The 22,171-nt window shown below is 38.0% G+C and overlaps 1 protein-coding gene across 5 annotated transcripts in view; it reads right to left on the reverse strand.

Annotated features, from left to right (window-relative positions):
* The window catches only part of ICA1 (islet cell autoantigen 1), a 148,910-nt gene that overhangs the window by 105,301 nt on the left and 21,438 nt on the right, over positions 1-22,171 (reverse strand). For 4 of the 5 annotated variants that reach the window (XM_060633879.3, XM_060633872.3, XM_060633875.3 and 1 more), the window contains exons 3-6: positions 18,526-18,691; positions 14,664-14,736; positions 9,542-9,665; positions 5,447-5,645 (exon numbers count right to left, since the gene is read on the reverse strand). In XM_060633879.3, the coding sequence (XP_060489862.1) occupies positions 5,447-5,645; positions 9,542-9,665; positions 14,664-14,736; positions 18,526-18,691 (562 nt within the window). The remainder of the gene's footprint in view (positions 1-5,446; positions 5,646-9,541; positions 9,666-14,663; positions 14,737-18,525; positions 18,692-22,171) is intronic. The other variant, XM_060633888.3, reaches the window with a different exon arrangement.

Below are 22,171 nucleotides of genomic sequence, written 5' to 3' on the forward strand. Positions count from 1 at the left end.
TACAGCTGGAAGAGAGCTTGGCGGTCATCTAGTACCTATTTCTCCTTTAGTGATTGAGAAAATTGCCATAGACTTACCAGGACCTATCCAAGCTGTCCCAGCTGGTGTAGGCAGGGCTGGAGACAGAGGGTAGAGCCATCCGAACTCTGAGGTCATGCTCCTTTGTCTGTATTTCCAATCAGGAGCCACAGCCAGCCAGACACCAGGTTTGTAAGTTATGTTTCATGCCTGCTATTCCAAATGGTCTTGGCTTAACCCTGAAACTAATTTTTGTCATTTGCCAAGTTCAGGGGGGAAATTAATAAAGACACATAGAGCCCCAAAGGCCTCACCTCATGAAATTTAAACATGAAAGCAAGGGTGTAATTATTTGTTCCCTTCCCAGTGGTACCATATGGAAATGGCATGTTTTTCCTATGGCATTCAGGTAGTATAAAGAAACCACCACCCAAGGGTAAGGTTTAGCAACCCGATTTGGTCTTCTTGGGGACCACAAAAAACAGGGGCCCTAGTTAAACAACCAAAACAAACAACAAACACACACCAAAAACCAACAAAAGAAAATGGAGAGTTATGAAACAGATAGGTTAAAGAGTATGTTAGCTTTACAAAAGGAACTTTCACCTCATCAAAGAGCTCAAGCCAGTGCATAGGATTGTAGCACTGGAAGAGACAGAATTGATAATGGGCCAAACACCCTTCCCTTTTATGTATGAATTAAAGCAAGTCCTGGAGTCAAGGCACTGCTTAAGCAGGCACGGTGGTGTTGGTCTATTGTGTGGACCCAAACCTGAAATTCTCCATGCTCACTCAACACAACTCATTGGGGGGTCTCAGCCCTGCCCTTAGCACTGAAATGAAGCAGAATACTCTTGTAAGCCAGAAAGCTGGAGGGCCCAGGCAAAAAGGAAAGGCTTTTTATCTCAGAATGAGGAGATGGCTGAGTGGTGATACTCCTGCATCTCTTGGCGTCTCCAGCTCCCGTGGGACCTGCCCTCAATTGCTAAAAGAGCCTGACCTCTGACAAAGACCAATGATTTCAGCAGTAATTAATGATACTGTCAAATTAATTAACCCAAGTCTTTGTCCACAAGAAAAAAAAAAAAAACTCTCTAATGTCAATACTGCTGTTTACTAGTCCTTGACCAAGCTCTATAGATCCAAACCTTCAGTCAGGACACAGGAACACCATGGGCTGATGACCCCAGCGAGGTCCCACCTATTAAGCCATTTGTTAAGAAACCTTCTCACAGTAACATATCCTTTGATAATGGGACTTTAGTAAATTAACAGCTCTCCAAAATCTAACACAATTTTAAAAAGACACAAGCCCAAGAATGCCAGTGTGTATCATTCATATTTCCTACAATATGTTTTAGATACCCTTTTGAATTATGGTGATGAAACCCTAGACAAATGCTGTAGGATTTCATTAAGCCATTTAATAAATGGCCCTCATTAAAACGCTGGTTCCCTTGTCCTTGTCTATAAGGACTCTGACTCATAACAAATGCCCACGTATACATTTCCATATTATCTCTTTAGAGGATTCAGAACTATTTTCTTACACCTAACACGGCTTTTATTCCATTTAGAATAATTACCCTCCATCCCATTTCTGACTTTCAAGAAAAACAAGACATTTAATTGACCACAGGAGGACTCTCTCAAGGGCATCAGGCTGCAAAAGCTCTTCTGTGAGCTCACAACTTAAGCTGATGTAATCTGCTACAAGAAGCTGACTTCTATTTTTAAATCATACCCTTTTACTCTGCCTTCAAAGGGCACATATATCACACGTTGTAACTGCTCATAAAATACTTTGTGGTGTAGTCTCCCGTCCATTTCCCTCCTGGGGTGAATCACACTGTCAGGAGGGGCTTCCTACTGCTCACAGTCATCCAGCCCTGCACATTTAAATTCATCCACCATTTCCTATTATTTGGTCTTTAGGAGAATAACTACATATGGCCACACTCTCCAGGTGTCTTGTTTATCACGGTAATTTTGACAAGGAACAGATGACTAGCAGGGTCCTTCTTGAGGGCTGGGATCAAGCTTTTCCACTTCTTTGTATTTCCATCCCCAAATATAGGCACTTAATAAATGCTTATTAGTGTTGCTGCTGAGAGATCTGTCATCAGGCCTATGTGCTTCAAAGGTTGCCAGAATGAAAACAGATTATTTGCTTTGTTTAATTTTAAGTTTTTCATTCATCGTTTTGGTCATGCTCACCGTGTGTTATTTAAAAGTTTCTCAGCACTTTGAAAATACTGTGAGAAAAGCTTTGGTTGGAAGGGAAAGTCCACTTGATCTTGCTATTTATTTATTTATACTTATTCTGCACATTTCTAAGAAGACAGAAGACTCTGTAATTAAAGTGCTGCTACTGTGGAGTGTAGGAGAGGGCAGAACATATATTTCCCTGGTCTACGTGCATCTTGGTTCTGTGGCACCCCATGTCTCACCTAGATTTGTACAAGAGCCTCCCAAGCAGCTCTCCCAGCCTCAAGGCTTGGGTCCTTCCAACCCCTTCTCTATATTTTCTGGGTGAGCTAGTGAGAACACAGAGGTGGTTATGCTTCTTTGAGAAGCCCCTCCTATGTGTTCCCATGATACCATGTGCTACCACAGACAATGGTTCATCATACTGCATCAAGTTTACTTGCTTGATCCCCAAGTGACTACATGTGACAGGAGGGCAGTGATCATGTCTACTTATTCACTACTATACCTTTCTGCATCTGGCCTACCATGCAGTGGGGCTTCCATATCATTTGCTGGATGAAAGAATAAATGAATGAATGCATACTAAAGATTGCAATTCAGGGGATCACATCTGTGAAGATGAATTAGAATTCTGTCTCCTCAGAAAGTGTGAACCCAAAGAACTGACTTTACTGAAAAATACCACTTTTCGTTCAGGATTCATCAGTTGAAATATGAAGGTGACAGCTGGCTCTGCAGAGACTGAAATTCTCCTTCCCACAGTGCCACCTAAGAAGCCACCCACAGCCAGACCCCTCTCCCAGAGGATACAGAAAAGTGTTTCAGTAGCATGTTTCTGAGAGATAAATGGAGACTGTTTAAAATGGAATCCCGCTGGGACAAAACACTAAAGCTTGCTCACAGTTAAATTTCATGTTATAAACTCCAAGCAAACAGCACATTCCACAATTTAAATCCATTCCAAAGAAAGCGGCAAGCCACAAAATAATAATGTTACTTCTTACCTACAAAACCATATGTCAATTCCAGGTGTGGGTGGTGGGAATCCCTATCGATCTGAGAAACAGAGTCTGGAACTTCAAGCTCAATGGCTGGAATCTGACCATCTGATACGAGTGCTAACTTGGGGGCCAGGTGCTGGCCAGTGAAAAGACAAATCTGGTCCCTGTCCTCATGGACAGTCCTGCCTAATCAAATATCCACTTGAATACAGACTTCTTTAAAAAAAATTCTTTCCCTAAATTCAAAGTACACCATGTTCAGCTATTAAATTAAATCCAGGGCACATGGGATTGTAGAGTAAGGCATTGCTTCAGCTACTTCTGCATAGCAAAAAATTTTTTTAAACCATATTTTCCAAAATCAACAGATTGATGACACTAAAGAGTGGGTAGTGTTTCAACATTCAACCCAAATGACGAAGAGCTTGGTTTTTATTTCATCCTAACACAGCTAGTAACCACCCTCCAAAACAAAACCAAATAAACACAATTCCACGTGAAATTCTGCCTTCCAGAGTAAGTGTATGTTTATTTTTATTACACGGCACAAAAAAAGGCATTCAATAAATGTTTGTTGGATAAATAAATCACAGACAGGTATTACTATGAAAATGACTGTCAATTTTAGATATGTTCTTCAACTTTTTTTTTCCTCTTAAGGAAAAAAATTATGCCTATTTTCTAAGATTCTGACTTTCATTTCCTTGTCTGACCTTGGACTTGTTACTTAACCTAGGTATCACTTTCTTCATCTATAAAATTAAATTTGTATCTTGATTATTGTGAGGCTGAAAGGAAATAGTAAATATAAAATGACTGGCACAATTGCCTGCAAGTACGGTCTTGTTTGTTTGTTTGTTTGAACTTCTCTACTCCATCCTCCTCCAACCCCCGAATAAAGTGTCAAAGACAAACCAAATTACTGGCCTGATTAGAAAGTCAGGAAATTTCTCATGTAGGCTGGGCCTTGATTTTCCCATTTATAGAATGAGTGAGTTTTACTAGTTCATGCCTTTTCAGTTCATATTTTCCATGAATTCAGAAATCTGTCTTGCCAAGAATTTAGATGCTGCTACTACATTAAGGTTATCTATAATCAGAAAATAAACTCCGAGTCCCTTCATAGAGAGGGATTCCAAATTGTAAACGAAAATAAAATTTGGCTTTTAAAAGAATTTGTATCAATCTAATACTAAGCCAAGAATTGGTGACCCTATTCTTAAGCAACAGAAGGTCCCTCCTTTCCCCCATCACACAGACACACAGACACACACACACACACACACACACAACCTCCTATGCACTAGCAGGGTTTCCCATTTACAACTCCACATGATGTACCTAAAAAGAAATCTTGGGATTTTAAGCAACATCACTAATTACAAATGGATCATTTGAAATGAGTAAGATAATTGACACAGTATTATGTCAAACCTAACATTTGCTTGATTTTTTTTTCTTTCACATCCTGAAATACATCCAAATCAACCAAACAAAGAACTACCAAGACTGTACACAACAGTCACTGCATATTCATAAATACTCAGTATATGACTGCCACCTAGTGGTAGGATATGTCTTCGTATGGCCAAATCTCCAAACAGCTAAATTGACGCAAGAGAATTAAAAAAACAAGGGAATATTGTTCTTCTGCTACTCACCAGTTATTTCAGGGAAATTTAAGAGCATACCCACCTCCTCAGCAATCTATTATCCTCAGACAAATTTCTGAAGTGGTCTATTGCAGATGCCACATTAGTTAATCCCACAACCAAACCCCACTGCTTCTCAACCACTTCACAAAACAAAGGAACATTATTATTCTATTAATTTTAATACTCATTAGCAATTAAAAAAGATTTCTCCAATAGCCTGTCCTCACTTCCCACTTTCATTTGATCTAATCTTGATTTTTAGTTATGCATGAAAAAGCATTTTAAAGTGACAACCTTACAAAAAGTGTACATTATATGAAAATCCGACTTCAATTAGAACTAGTTACTAAATCCCAGCAATTTCCAGCTGTCTCTTCTATCTTACCCTTAGAGAATTATATATCACATTAATTGGTATTCTGTCACATAAAAAGACACTGGTGATGATTAATTGCATCCTTGGTGCTTTTGAGTTATGTCTTCTTCACTAGAGTGATTCAAATCACACCTTATTACCTTTTAGCAGGTACCCCTCTTGGTAACCTTCATAAAATATCCTACCTTCCTGAACTTCTCCATTTGCTTGTAGAGGTCTGGATCAAGCTCCTGTGACACATCCTTCATCCATAATAATGCCCCTCTGTATTCAGTCCGGCACTGCTCCATGCGATTCACCGTCAGCCAAGTGTCGGAGATGGCCCGGTGCCGAAAAGTCTCCACTTCTTGGTGAAATCGACACAATGGATTTCGCAAGGCCAACCTAGACAAGAGGATAAAGCCATAATCTTGAAACTAGGCGGGCCATCAGTTTGCATCCTTGACAGTTTACCAATCTTAAACTCATGAGCCCAGAACAGTGCCTAGAATATAGACAATGCTGCAGAAATATTTGATGGATTATAATTGAAACGTATGAACTGATGAGTTCACCAGAAATGATTACCCATGTACTCATTCCTTAGATAACTGTTACTTGAATGTACCATTGGGAAGGGTTTCATGCCTGGGCAAAGAATACCTGTCTGGAGTTGGAACCAATCCTGCGTTCATGGAGAAGGGTCAAGGCATAACCATTTCCCATCTCTATTCTTGGCATTCCCTGCTTCTGCTCCTCTGAAGCCTGGCTCTTTGAGAAGGAGTGGACTTGTATTTGACTAGGGTCTCCCTGGCTACGTCATTGTTAGATTACTCTCCAAATGCTAGGAGTTCTGCTCCCACAGTCACAGAGAATAAAGCATGAACAGAAGAATTTTTAAATGGTCTAGGAAGGGAGAGAAGCACTGTGGATCTACTGTGTTAGGTACATTCAGACAGGTTATAGGATTGAGCCTTATAAAGAAACAAAACTTAAGGACTCTACCATAAATGAATGTACGCCATACAATGAAGTGGATAGAAAATAATTATTAGTTGTAACATATCATCATTTATTAAGTAAAAAAAAAATGTTTGAGGCATATCAAACTTTGGATGCAATATTTTACAGGGGAGGGAAATACTGCTTCTCCCATCTTCCTACCCAAGATGAGTAACATTACATGAATTACACTCTTAAGATACAGTTGTCTGCATGAACTTGCAGGGCACAGGTTCAAAACATAAAAATAAGATGAAGAATTACATCTCAACTGAAATGCAAACTTATTTAGCGGAAGGGAACAGTGGTGTTAGTGAGCTGAAGTCAGCGCGTGGCATCTCCACCAGCTTCTGCAGTGCCTCACATGTGTAGAGCACGGGAAGATTACAGATGGGCCAATAAACTGTTTAAGAAAAAAACCCTTTATTATTTTCTCCAGTTTTCCTCTTTTCTGTAAAGCATTGTTTTTAAATAGTCAGCACTTCTCTAAAAGTAGTTTGCTCATATCATCCTACCAAAGTGTTGCAGGTGGTTTTCAAAGACATATTATGGTGCCATAAAGTAAGCTTGTCCTTTATCACCATTGGATTAAATTTAATACCCACCTTTCATCAAATTGAATGCACAGTTGTAGCAATGACTATCAAATAAGTCAGTAAAACAAATGCTGGTGTGAAAGTTTATAAAACTGGAGACTTCTATTTAAAGAGAGAAAGAGTCCTCAGCTGTCCACCTAAGAATCCTGTTCATTTCTGGACTCCTTCTTCTCTTCCCTTGGACCTTGCCAATTTCCCTAAACTGGCTGAAAAAGAGTCTTATGAATAAAATATTCTTAATTTCTTTGACTGTTGTAAAGTTAGACAGAAACCTTTGAAGAGGTAATGACATGATGATAGATGTTAAGATCTTGAAGGAAAGAAAAAAGCATACAAAATCACTTCCATTTTTTTCTGTAACTTGCTTCGCACAAGATTAGAAAGGTGAAAACCTGTTCATTTGTGGTACCAAGGACTGAGTCTAGACCAAGGAAAAACTCAATAACCAGAAATACCAAGCTTTAGTGGAAGACTGGTACACATTTTCATTGATGAAAACCTACACAAGGGGAATAATTAATAAACTGCCTAAATAAAGGTCTACTCCAAAGACATTTATCATTTAGCAGGAAAATGTGGAAGTGACCCAAGTAATAAAAAGAAGGGCTCAGGTTAAGCGTATTGTGGAATGCCCTGGAACACTATGCTATAGTTGTTTTTTAAAATGTATACATGGAGAACAAAAGGTGTTATGGCTATTTGATCAAAAAATCAATTTGCTAAGTGATCAGCAAGCAGTACTCCAAAAAAACTGTCTGGTGTGACACTGTTTCTATTACAAATATATCCCAGCATATTTCAAATTACATCCATTCAAGATCTGAAAATTCAACTTTGTCAGAGTTTTATGTCATCCTCTATTTTGTTCATATTTAGGAGGACTGGTGTGGATGTCATGTGCCTGGTCAGCAGCTAAGTGCTGTGAAACCAGGGCCACCTTGCAGGAGGTCACCTTCCAAATTTTAAAGTTGTCCAAGCTGCATTAATTATAGATACAGTGCAGTTTGCTAGTTTATAGTGATGATACTTTTAAGTACTGTTTGCATTGTTTCTGTTGATTTCTTTTACTGTTTTTGTTTATATCCAAAGGTTAGATTATATAAACTTAAGGTACCACATGTGTGTTCTGGGAGATAATTTGGTACACAACTCTGAAACGGTGTAACTGGATAGCCATGTTATAAAGTAATTATGTGATCAGTAATGGCAACTCTTACAGTGATTGTGTCCAGGGATTTGGCTTTGTTTCCCATAAGCTGATGTACAACTTGGCATACAGGTATGTATAAGAATTTTTCCCACTGAAATTAGTGATATGTTTAACACATGAGAATTTACTCTTTGAAAGATTTATTGAGAACCAATTATCTTGGTAAGGCTGGGGAAAGTATATATGCATAGAAAATACCTATCAAAGCATTACATGTGGGTCATCTGTATTAGGAAATTTTTAATTGCTTTTTAATTTTCTCCTTTGGACTTGACTCTTAAATTTTTTCAGTAGTATTTTTACAAGGAAAAACTATTATAAATAAGATTGATTAAAAGGTACAACTGAAAATTATAAACAAACACTTTTCTTGGAATACAAGTGCAGAACTATTAGACATAGCTTCATTCAACTATGAAAGTTGGCACTGCCCACAAAGTCAGGGTCCAGAGGTTATTAGGGAGAACCAACGTGCCCAGGAGTAGGACCACGGGAAACTGACACAGTTGGTCTCTTCCTTCCACCCCACCTTTTCCAGGTTTTCATTGAAACTTGTGTAACAGGCTGATGGCCTGCTCTTGGCCCACAGGGACCGAAAGAAGAAGAAATTAAGAGAAGAAAATTTTGGACAATTGGAGGAAGCAAAATGTTTGTAACCTGAAAATTTTTGGAAACTACCTACATGTCTTATGTAGGTATAATCTTGCCTAATATTAGTAAGTGACATGTTTAGGCTAATTAGTGACTGGAGGAAGAGGAATGGAGGAGTGTCACTTTCCTCAGGCACTAAATGCAACTGTATGCAGGGGCTCCTGCTTATTCTACACCAACCATAAAATGAGTCATGAGAGTGTTAAAAAAAAATGTCACTTCTCTGCCACAATTTCCTCTCTACCAGAGCTTCTCAAACTTAAATGTGCTGAATCAAAATCAACTGGGAAGATCTTGTTAAAATGCAGATTTGGGTTCAGCAGTTGTGAGATGGGGCCTAAATTCTGCATTTCTAACAAGCTTCTAGGGGATACTGCTGATGTTGCTGGTCCAGGGTCTGAGCAGAATGGGTCCGGGAATCATGACCACCACCTCTCCAAAGTTAATTGGCCTACAGAGAGCAGACAGGGAACACTTCCACCTGGTCTCATTAGGTTCCTGCTTTAATCAGAGGCTAGAGGGGATCAGCCTGACTGCTATGGGCAATGCTGAAGGTCAAACATAAGCCTAGGCAGCACTCAGAGTGATTGCCAAATGAAACGCTCCCTACAGACCAGAAGAAATATGAAAAAAAAAGAAAAACTTAAAAATTAATAGGAAGGGAAAAAAATCATACATGTTATCTTAATCAGAGAGTTAAATACAGACTAATAACTGAGAACAGAGTAGCTCCTCAGTCTCAGGGGAGAGACTTCTAAAGAACAGGAGAGTCCCCCCCATGGCTGGGTAGACGCCAGATTCTCTGCTGACCCCCCAGTGGAACCCCAGTGAAGGCCACACACCTTTGCTGGGAAGAAAAGCAGAGGGCCTTTCCCGTTGCTTGCATCATCTTTCCTGCTCTGGTTTTGTCTTGGAAGCCTTGGGATCGGAGAAATTTTCCCAGTTCGTTTTCTTCTTGAGACAAGACTGATGAAGAAAAGACCAAAAGGAGCCATGAACAATGAGCATTTTTATTACAGAGAGGAGAGACCCACCACAAGTTCCTCTCTCTTTTAGAGGGAAAGACGGGATGAAATTAAATCCACGTGGCAAGCTACAAGGTAAGCCCTCCCCCCACCACCATTTAACTTTCATGCTGTCCCTCCATTTGCAAAAGGAGAGATCAAATTCACTTGAGTACATCTGTCAGTGGGTTTGGTGCCCTGTAATCAGAACCAGAAAATGACCTCTGCACTGAAAAGCGAGCCGATAATGTGCCGCTTCGAGCTGAAATAAAGAAAGTTGGATTTGTCAAGTATGACTGTGGGAATCTTTTGTGGCTGCCTATAATATAGGGCCGGTTTCCTCTGCTTATTCTCTCTCACTGGCTTTTTGATCTCTGCTTTCTGAGGTACATTCTACTTGATTGCAAAGCAATTCCATACCTTATTCATGACATGAGTTTTTGGTTGGAAGTGGGAGTGGGGATCAAGGGTGGCAGGTAATCGGGTTGAAGTCTCAGTGGGGTTTTTAAATGCAGAGCTGGAACCATGAATTGGTCATGTCTAATCTTGGCCTTATTTTTAAAGACAACCTCAGATGACACTGCTGGTGAGACAGTTATTGGTACAGCTTTCTGCAGATTCATTTGACAGTAAACATAACATGTCACAGAATTCTATGTATCTTTTGACATTGCACTTCTACTGTTAGCACTTTCCAAGGATTTAGTGAAATGGGCACAAAGCTGCAGACAGAAAAGTAACCAAAACATCAATATTTATAGCAGCAAAACACTTTCTTTCTCTACCCTGGGGACTGATTTATAAACTAGTGTGTATCCAAACAATGGAATAGTGGGCTGTTACACAGCCACTGGTCCCAAATCCACATTTACCAACAGCTGAGCAAAGAATGACACTGAGCTTCCTAAATGTTTTCTTTTCAAAATATAGCCCTTCTATGGACTGACTTTGACCACTACTCTGATTTCACATTTACTTATTTATGCATTTACACATCTTGTGTCTCTAAAAATGTTTTTTGAATGCTACTAGGATTCTTGTCTATTTTCATAAACAATCCAGAATTCCTTCAGAATGCACCCCATTCCTGACACAACCACTCCAATGAGAGCATTAGCCAGGAAACACAAATCCAAAGGTGAAGGTTACACTTGTTACTGCTTCCTTATTAATCTGTGACTGTAGTTCACATGAAACTTTCCAGAGGAAGATGTTTCTGGAATCCATTCTTCCTGAGAAATAAATGACTATCCTCCTTCCTCTCTGCCCCTCAAGAATCACATTGAGTCAAAGTCTGCTCAAAGACTACTTCTCTATGAAGTAGTTGATCCCTGTTTCTCTGTGACAGCAGCACCCTCTTGGCTTCTGGTATTAGGTTGTTGGGGTCGGGAGTGTGTCTTCTATATCTTGACACTCTAACCTTCTCAGGACAGGGACCTCATCCAACTATGACTCCCCAGGGTGAGCATAACATCTTATACAGGGTACTATTAAGTGCTCGTAAAATTAAATTAACTATAATTTTTGCCTTATTATCCTCACATACTTTATTTCACTTTATTTTTCCTCACCACTTCCTATCCCACTTTATTTCATTTTAAATGCTTAGCCATGATTCTATGTAGCTTAAAAAAAACCTATAATTATAAGAAGTTTTGTTGTTTTATATTACCTTCTATTCCTTCTCTCTACTTACTGATACGGGACTCGATTCCACAACGAATATGTCCCTACGGAGAGCAACTTCACATTTTTGTTCATAATAGCACGAGGCTACTGTCACCTTTTTTTTTTTTTTTTTTTTTTTACCTTGAAGTCTCAAGTCACATATAAATGAACATATTTAGCTTAAGGCTAGGAAGAAACCATTCATGGCACCTACACAATTACACAGTTGGTGAAATGTACTCTTTCCTGAATAAACCTCAGCAGGTTGAAGCATTTGAAAAATTACTTTTTGTTATTTTATGCACTTGAGGACTAAATCTAGGGTGGGAAATGGTTTCAAGAGCTGGACTCTAATTAATTGGCAGTGTTGTTCAGAGGGAGGCAGAAAACGTTTGAGCCTCATCAGACTCCAGCTTGGATTACTTAGTGATGACTATTATTTTCCAAGAAGGGATGCCCATTTCTTAATTTTAATTTTAAAATTCAAATACTGAAATTAATTTAGGGAGCTTTAAAATTCAGGTGCAACACAGGTATCAGATAACTCGCCAGTTTCCACTTACAAGGTTTAACTTAACCAGGACTTAAGAATTCAGACACACACAAAAAAACCCTATTAATATTTAATTGCTGATTAGATTTTCAGATGTTTCCTAAAAAGGGAACTAAAACCAATTAGATTGGCAGCATTAATTCACTCAGCACAGATTTATGGATGATCTAATACATACTAGGCACTGTTCTTGCCACTGGGAATAGAGAGACAGACAAGACACACAAGGTCCCTGCTCTTATGGAGCTTTTGTTCATGTGGCAGGAGACAGAAAATAAAAAAAAAACGTACTCACAAATACAAAATCCAAAAAGAAAAATACCAGATAGAGCAGTAAGAAGAGGGGAGTAAGAGAAGCTGCTTTGGGCTGGGTGATCAGGAAAAGCCTCTCTGAGCAGGTGACCACTAAGCTGGGCTCTGAATGGCAAGAAGGGGGCCACTCTTTTTTTTTTTTTTTTTAAATCCAAGTTAGTTAACATATAGTGTAATTATGGTTTCAGGAGTAGAATTTAATGATTCATCACCTACATATTATACCCAGTGCTCATCCCAACAAGTGCCCTCCTTAGTACCCATTACCCATTTAGCCCATCCCCCCACCCAACACCCAAGAAGGAGCCACTCTTAAGATAATTAGGGCAGGAACATTCCAGACATAGTAAATAGTGAGAGTAAAAGGCCTCAGGTAGCATGGTGGCTAAAGAGGTGAGCTGGGCCAGATCATGTAGGAATTCATAGACTATGGTATGGAAGTCTGGATCTTGATTCAATGTACATTTTTAAAGCTTTTTATCTTGCAATAATTTTAGGCTTAGACTGTAAATAGAACAGAGTTCCTGTATACCCTTTTCAGCTTCTCCTAACATTAGTATCTTACATAATCATGGTATAATTTTCAAAACTAGGAAATTAACATTGGTAGAGTACTATCAACTAAACCACAACTTTATTTGAATTTTACTAGTTTTCCCATGAATGTCCTTTTTCTTCTAGGATCTAATCCAGGATCCGACCTTGAACTGAGTTATCGAGATTCCTTAGTCTCCTTCAATCTGTGACAGTTCCTCAGCCTTTCTTGTCTTTCATGACCTTCATGCCCTTTAAGAGTACTGGTTAGATATTTTGTAGAATGTCTCTCAACGTGGATTTGTCTTATTTCTCACAATTAGACTGGGGTTACAGATTTTGGGGAAGGAAACCACACAGGTGGAGTGGCCTTCTTAGTGCATGATACCAGGGCTACATGATACTAACAACACATTGTCACTACTGGTATCAATCTGGATCACTTGATTCAGGTGGTGTCTACTGGGTTTCTCCACTGTAAAATTATGATTTCTTTCTTTTGTAATTATTAAAAATCTTGGAAGGAAATACATGACACTGTGAAAATATCCAGTTTCTCCTCAAACTTTCGCCCATTAATTGTGCCACCTTTCAGTGAACCTTGCCTGCCACAATTCTTACTGTGGTATTTGCCTAATGATGATTTTGTGGTTCCCTCATTCCTTCTGTATTTATTAACTGAAATTATTTTATAAGGAAGAGCTGTTTCTTCTTCCCTGTTTGTCTATTTCCACACTGACTTAATGGATATTTACTTTACTTTATTGGTTATAATCCAGAACTACTGTTATTTATTTTGTTACTCAAATTGTCCCAGCTTAGACCATTGGGAGCTCTTTGACTGTGGTATAGACAATGGGCTGGAGAGGACAAGGAGATCATTTAGGAAGCTGAAGCAAATCAAGTAGGACAGTGATAGATGGTGGTGGCATGAACTAAGATAGCGAGAGGATGGAGAGAGGAAGGAGACTGAATGCTATTCAGGCAACAAAATGAACCAGCATTTAAGACTAACTGGATGTGGGATAGAGAAATGGTGGGGGATGTATGTCCTGTGTCTTGATTTACTCAGAACTCAAGACTATGAAGCTATAGCCCAGAAGTCTTAACTTAGTAAACAGTAACATAGAAAATTTATCAAATTATGCCTCTAAGTCCTAGGATTTTGTACTTTCCCCCAAAGAGTCTTAATTAAAGACTAATGAAGGAAAATCATCAATTGTTACTTTGTGATTATTGGAAAGAGGTCTAGCAGCAGTCAGAAATAGAAAAGCTTCCCATGTTCTAGTCTCAGAAATATAGAAATTATACTATTAAATCATCTACGAATGGACATTTTAAAACATATTAACACATAACTTGATATTTAGCATTTCAGAGATAACTCTGTGAGTAATAACTTTAAGGCAGAATCCTATTTCCCAATAATCCAATATCCAACATAAAAAATGCTAATGAAGAAGCACTATTGTCAAAATATAGTCAAGGAATTACCTATATGTGCTTTCTCTCTCCATTTTAAGAGGAACAAACCTGGATATGAGAGAGCCAGGGCAATCAAATATAAACAACACCAATTTTTTTAAAACCCAAACATAAAACTGAGAAAACGTTTTTATAATTAGGAAAATAAATGATATGTACTTACCCATGGGAGACCCAATATAAAGTTCTTGTTCTAGTTATTTACATTGAATGATACACAACCTATGTAAAGAATTTCTGATAAAATTATTAGAGACCCTCCTTCCCACCAATTAAAGACCAAAGACAGCACTCCTCAATAGTAATTTCCTTGTCTTACTTCCTAAACATATGAAATGATGTATTAAGGCAAAATATCCTATTTCTCACTGTTTATCTGATCAATATGTATACTTAGGGCATACTTACAACATATTCTCTTTTGATAGAGTACAATTGCTTTAGACAAGTCCAAACAGGTTCTCTGAATCGAGTGAAACAGCTATAATAAAAACAGAAACAAAATGTTAAAAAAACAGACAGCAGTGAAATAAAAATTATTATACTGAACATAACTATAGTGTTTGATTTGCTCACTAAACATAAGATCGCAAGCCTAAGTATGCTTGGTGTTATGTGGTATACTATGCAGGAACTTAAAGACCAGAGTCTTTAAAAATATGCTCACATTATTCTATATTTATTGGAATCCATCAACTTTGTGATCTTAATTAAGATCTCCAGAACAATAATTTCCTCCAGACTACTGAAATAATAGCTGAAAAACAGAAATCCTAAACGAAGGCACCAATTAGAGGACTCGGTAAACCAGAGACCCGATATTCATTCATAAGTTAATTTATTTCTTCTCCCACTTGATGTCTTTTTTTCAAATGTGGATCCCTCAATTAAGCATCATATTTAAAACACAACATTAGCTTATTTTGTGATCCTAATGCATTTTATGGCATGCTTAAACAACTCTATAAAAAGCCAACAAAAATCAACCAGCTGAATATTTAATTTAGAAGACATCTGGTAAAACGGAGTTTAGCTAGTAGCCCTGATCGTTCATTTTCCCAATGATTTCATAAGATATACAGATAATTTGAAATCTAATGTAATGCCAAGGCCATATCAGAGGAAATTAATGGAAAAGCAGGTGGGTGATATTGAGAAGAATCTAACTAGATTTTAACTAACAGGGGTCCTGGTCTTTGCTTCAGAAACCCAAACAAGCTCAAGAGAAAATCAAACAGATACTTCAAACTGTCTCTACCCTCTGTCTACCAACTCAGAGACCAGGGCTGGTATCAGTTGGAAAACCTAGCAAATATTCTGTCTCTGAAGAGCCACTTAAATGAGCCAGAGCAAAACTTTTCCCCCTCTTTGATCTTATTGGCCATGGTGATGTAATAGTTATGTGTTGGTATTATGAAGTACTTCACTGTTTGAGTTAAAACAGAGGATGTGTGTCATAATAAACATGACCAATTATCTAATAAAAAGAGATGCATGCATATATACTTAAAAGATTCAAAACCATTCCTGAAATGCTTAATATGATAAAACCTGGTCATGAAGAATATAAATTTTGCTATATCTTATTTCATTACACTGTATCCTCTATTTAGAAAAGAGCGAGAGGGAAAAGAAAATCCTTTACCATAAAAGAAAACAGAGAATCAGCAGTCTGAATCTCTTCTTTAACAAATGCTTGATATCAGGATTCTGGGTCACAAACCACCAACACATAAGTAATTCCTGAATATAGGAGCAAGAAGTTCAAAAAGTATGTTCTGATGTCACTGTTCATTTTTTTAAAAAACTGAGGTGTAAATTAAATGCAACTGGGGCACCTGGATGGCTCAGGCAGTTGAGTGTTTGACTCGATTTTGGCTCAGGTCACAGACCTCACGGTTCATGAGATGGGGCCCCACGTCAGGCTCTGTGCTGACAGCACGGAGCCTGCTTGGAGTTCTCTTTCTCCCTGTCTCTCTGCCCCTTCCCCACTCATGCCCTCGCTTGCTCACTTCTTCCAAAATAAATAAACTTAAAAAAAATAAGTCCAATAAAATGCGCACCTCTAGAATGTCCAGTTCTGCAGGCCTACAACTGCCTACACTCTTCTCACCACATCCAAACTAAGAAACCAACGACCATCTACTATGTTGTGGCACTCACTAAAAGACCTGCCATCACAGGTTACTTTTGTCCATTCTTAAGAGCTGTTTTTGAGAAAATATTTTATTAACAACTAATTCTTGACACATATTTAAACTTAGTGCAACATTTCTATCTGTATTAACTTCCCAACAGATTATAGTAGAATCTGACCATTATTATAACTTGGCAATAAACTTTTCTTATGCTGGCAGAATAAAAGTTCTTGTTTCATAAACTAGCATTCTGTGGATAACTTAGGGTAAGAACACATCAAAATGGTTTCCACATCATTTACATATGTTTTATTGATGGAATCCATGCTCTCTACAAACATCAATACTAGTTTGAACATTTTTGCAACAAACACCTCTATTGTGTAACATTATTAGTCTCAGCTAAGTACTGTGGATGTTATGTGCCTCGGACAGCAGCTATTTTGATTAAAGTACAGTTGGTTCAGCAAAAATGCTGCCAGGGGCGAATAAGCATAAAAATAAAATTACCATATTGCGTTTAATGAACTAATAATTACATATTGAATTCCTTTTTGAATAATACTTGTACTTACTGGGTTGTTAAAAAGAAAAAAAAAATAAAGGTACAAGACGTGAAAAGCATATGCAATTTATAATCATTTCAATTATATGCAGAATACTAAAATCAGAACAGATGCCTCCTGGTTCCACTTTTCTCCACTGTTAGCAATCTCCATTAGAACATTCCCATCAAACCTAGCTTCAATTTGAACAATTCCACAGACAGGGGAAAGGGCTGGGAACTGATATTTATTGTATTAACACGCACACTGATTCAGTTAGTATTTACTGAATGTGTATAGCGTGTCTGGCTGAGGATACTATGGTGAATAAGGCTGACATGGAATTTGATCTGTTAGTGGAAGTAAGGCAGACAAATGCATAAACATTTGGGATATTTTCATGAAAGATACATACTATGAACAGGGGCCCTGGGTCTGGTTCTCCCCTCAGAGGCACAGAATGAATTATCCTTCTCCCACATGACAGACCTTTCTATACAATCAAGAACTAATATAGGTCCCCTTAAGCCTCTCTGTTCCAGTATAACCTTTTGAAATCCTGGGCTTTTTACTCTAGTCCTGTTAAATGTGCAGTTCATTAATTTTAGCTTATATGCTTGTTTGTTTGTTTGTTGAGAGAGGGGGTGGGGGAGAGGGGCAAAGGGAAAGGAGGAGAGAGGGAGAAAGAGGATCTCAAGCAGAGCTTAAGCTCCCACTGTGTGTGGAGCCCAAAGCAGGGGTCGATCCCATGACCCTGGGATCATGACCCGAGCAGAAATCAAGAGTTGGATGTTCAACGAATTGAGACTCCAGGCACTCCCTAGCTTTGATGTTAAATTTAGAGATCATTTTGAATTCTTATCAGGTCATGTAATGTTCCTCACAGAAGTGATAAGTATGCTTTTTAAATTTTAATCTAAACTATTGGCAGAATGTCTAGCAAGACAGGGAGTTAGTGGGCCTTCTACTAGTTATATTAGTATTTGGGAATCAACCAGATAGGAATTCAACTTACTGTATTTTTAACTAATCTAACTAAATATCTGCTTAGTTAATTCATTCAAGAATTTTATTAGACTCTACTAGGATCTTGTGCTATCATCTTTTCCCTTTTTTAGAATGTAAGTATTTGCCTGACCCTAGTGTAATACCATGTGCAGTGGGTTTCTGATTCCATTAACTTTTTTCAACAAGCATTTATTGAGAATTTACCACTTGCCATGCAATCCAGCCACAAACTTGAAAAACAAATTAACTGAAGCATACTAGTGGTTACACAAGAATTTGTAGGTTTTTAAAAAATATGCTGGGATTAGGGCACCTGGGTGGCTCAGTTGAGTGAACACCCGATTCTTGATTTTAGCTCAGGTCACGATTCCAGGGTCGTGGGATCGAGTCCTACATTGGGCTCCGTGCTGAGTGTGGAGCCTACAGCCTACTTAAGATTCTTTCTCTTTCTCTCAAATAAAAAACTATATATATATTCTGGAATTGAATTTACCTCATCCTAGATTTTCCTCAAGAACTAGTTTGCAATATGTTTTCAGATACAAAGCTCACCTAGGCTTGCCCAGGCGACCAGCTCACCTCTAGCTTGGCATCCAGGTCTGCATCAGAGGCAACAACATGCTCATCTTCTTTCTTCCCTGTGGCTTTAATAAAGGCTTGCTTCGTTTCCCAATACTTCTGCTGCATCTTATTTACTACAGACTTATCTTGAGTATATCGATCCTGTAAGTCCCAGGGATAACTGCTAAAAAAACATTTAAAGAGGTATCTTATTCACGACTTTCATAAATATTAAGCTATTTTAGTGTGAACAAATCTATCTAACCATTATATAATAACATTAACAAACATATAGATACTTTCTTATGTGGTTATTACACCAAAAAAGTCAACCAACTCTTACTGTGAAACCTCAAAAGTTAGTGAGGAAATCAAGTGGCTTTTGCAGGAAATTGAGAAGCTAAACCTTGAAGAGTTTAGCTACCAGCAGGTTGGACATACTCCTTTTCCAAGTGGAGAAAGTGAGGCCAAACTAGGCAGGGTGCCTGGTTCAAGCAGCCCAGGGAGTTATAGAGATAAGGCCAGACACCAATGTTCTCTCCACTCTAGCATTAGAGCTGACAGTGAAGTGATGGCAGAAAAGTAGAGATAAGGGGTTGAAAAATAGCACATTTAAGATGTGTCCTAGAGGTACCTAAAACAGTCAAACTCATAGAATCAGAAAGGAAAACAGTGGTTACCAAGAGGCTGGATGGGGTGAGAGGGAAATAGGAAACAATTACTGAAGGGGTGCAAGGTTTCAATTATGCAAGATGAGTAAATTCTAGATGTCTTGCTCTACAATACTGTACCTATACTTAACTGTATTGTACACTTAAAAAGTTGTTAAAAGGGCACATCTCATGTTAAGTAGTCTTAACCACAGTGAAATGAAATTAAAAAAATAAAAAACAATTAAAAAAATCTTTACCGATTTCTGATACTAAAAATTTAAATTTTTTTAAATGTTTACTTATCTTTGAGAAAGACAGAGAGAGAAAGAGAGAGAGAAAGAGAGCAGAGAAGGGGCAGAGAGAGTGAAAGAGACACAGAATCTGAATCAGGCTCTGAGCTGTGAGCACAAAGCCCAACGTGGGGCTCAAACTCATGAGCCGTGAGATCATGACCTGAGCTGAAGTGGGATGCTTAACTGACTGAGCCTACCAGGTGCCCCTGATATTAAAACTTTAAATTCTTAAACATAAATGTTTAAAATACAGATAGGAAAAAAAAAACATTCTTTCAGGAAGGACACAGTATATGTAAAAAAGAAATTAGAAAAAGAATTGAGATGAAATCAAATTCTGTAAAAGACCAGAGCACCTCAAATATTGACAGAAATGTTGCCATAGTGTTCTATATCTCCCCATGTTGTCTACACCCTCCTCCTGTCTAGAGTTCCTAGTGCACAGGTCCACACAGGATCCCTTGTTTCTCCTCTCTGCAGACATGTACCTTTTTCCACTGCATGCTATCACTACTCCAAAGGTGCCAGACCTGAGTCCTAAATAAGTTGCTTTACATTACTACATAAAAATACCTATACCTTGAAACTTGGTGATTTCTACTCTCCTTCCAGATGGCATTTACAATTTTCCACACACAAATTTATTCTTAAAAAGTCAAAAGGGGTTTCAGATAACTTCTTTACAAAGGTTATCATTAGAGGAGTAGGATTTGGGGGACCTTCATGGTTTCTGCCTTATTTAAAAGTTTCTTTTTATATGTATAGACTTGTTGAACCACTATGCTCTACACCTGAAACTAATTAACACTGTGTATCAACTATACTTGAATTAAAAATTGTTTTACTATGAGCTCACATCAGAGAAAACAAGTGGAAAAGTATATAACTTTTATGTAAAAGAGAAAATCTATCTCTATAAATATGTGCTTTAAAAGATTGGAAAGGGGTACCGGGTGGCTCAGTCAGTTAAGCATCTGACTTTCGTTCAGGTAATGATCTCACAGTCTGTGACTTCGAGCCCCGCGTCAGGCTCTGTGCTGACAGCTCACAGCCTGGAGCCTGCTTCAGATTCGGTGTCTACCTCTCTCTCTGCCCCTCCCTGGCTCGCACTCTGTCTCTTTCTCGCTCTCAAAACTAAACATTAAAAAAAAAAAAAACATTAAAAGACTGGAAGAATATACCCTCCAAAACTATTTGGGGAAACAGAATTTTTAGGAGTGGGGAATAGGGTGGACTTCTTTGTATTGTACCTTTTACTTACTTACTTACTTATGTACTTATTTATTTATTGTGAAAGGTCATGGATTAAAAAAATTTCCATTTTGAAAAAAAGACAAAGACAAAGGGACTTCAGAGATCTAATGAACACCCCTCACCTCTGTCATTTAACAAATGAGGTATCTTAGGTTTCAAAAGCTTACGAATTCTGCCCAAAGTCACACAGGATTAAAATCCAGGCCAGGGCTCATTTCAATGTTTTCTGCAGCCACTGCATTTCAGCAGCAAGCAATGAAGTGGCAGAGTTAGAGGGAAAAAGACTTTGGGGAAGTGCCCACTTCTTAGGGCTCTCCTGTCTCTCTCAGGTGCATGACTACCTACTTCCCTAGTCTGCTGCCAGGATATGACAGCCAGTATGAGGGTCACAGGATGGAGCCACCCCTTTGTCTTAACGAAGCAAGATGGAACAATTAAGAAAACAGTCTGACAACTCTTGGTTACAAAGCTGGCAAATGGTGATACTCAGGGAAACTAAATCCCTTAGCCATTTATGAATTATCCTTTAAAACTTGTTACATTTTAAGACATGCAAAAATTCTTTTAAGGTTTGACATTTGATACTACAGAGGCCTTGGGCCTGATTACTTCTTTACTGAGACAGGAAGGATTAAAAAGTATATTCCTAAAAAATAATAATAAAATTAAAAAATTAAAAGTATATTTATAATTAATTGTACATTTGAAACATGAAAATACACATCACAATTTTTCATGCTACAAATTCAAGAGATGAAACATGACAAAGATCTACCTGCCTGGTCAGTCATGAGTTCAAAATGGTTCAGAAACACTACTTGTAGCAGATCTGGAATTTCTAAGACGTTTAATATGCTGCTGAGATGTGTTATAGGCATGTAAATGACAGTGCTAACATTGCCATGATTACCACATTTGACTCAGCATCATCATTTTCTAACCATACTTACCTCCTAAGTGTTCATGAAGGTTGAAGTCATGACTATAAATTAATGAGTCTGGGTTCGTGTTCACTCATTATTTTATAGCTGCCCTATATCAAGTTTCCTGATAACGCTAATAACCTATAAATAAAATAGTGCTAAAAAAAGTATCAACTTATTACATTTGAAAAACTGGTAGTAAGAAAAGCCATTAGATTCTCAAAAGAAAAGTTATATGTAAATTAATTTCTTAAGAGAATATACATTACATAAGAACTTATAATATTTTTAGTTATTTGGTTTCCATATTTATTTAGAAAAGATATTGAAACTTGACTAAACTCCATATTGGATAGCGGCTAACATGATTTACTGCTAATGTGATTCTTGATTTTTCTTTTTCTTTTTCTTTTTATACAGATTCCTTTCTATCTACCTATTTACTTATATTTTTTTAGTTTTTGTTCTTTGAGAGAGAGTGAGCAGGGGAGAAGGGCAGAGGGAGAGAGACAGAATCTTAAGTAGGCTCCATGCTCAGTGT

The sequence above is a fragment of the Panthera onca genome, chromosome A2 (assembly GCF_046562875.1).
Source record: "Panthera onca isolate mPanOnc1 chromosome A2, mPanOnc1 haplotype 2, whole genome shotgun sequence".
In the NCBI taxonomy this organism is placed as follows: domain Eukaryota; kingdom Metazoa; phylum Chordata; class Mammalia; order Carnivora; family Felidae; genus Panthera; species Panthera onca.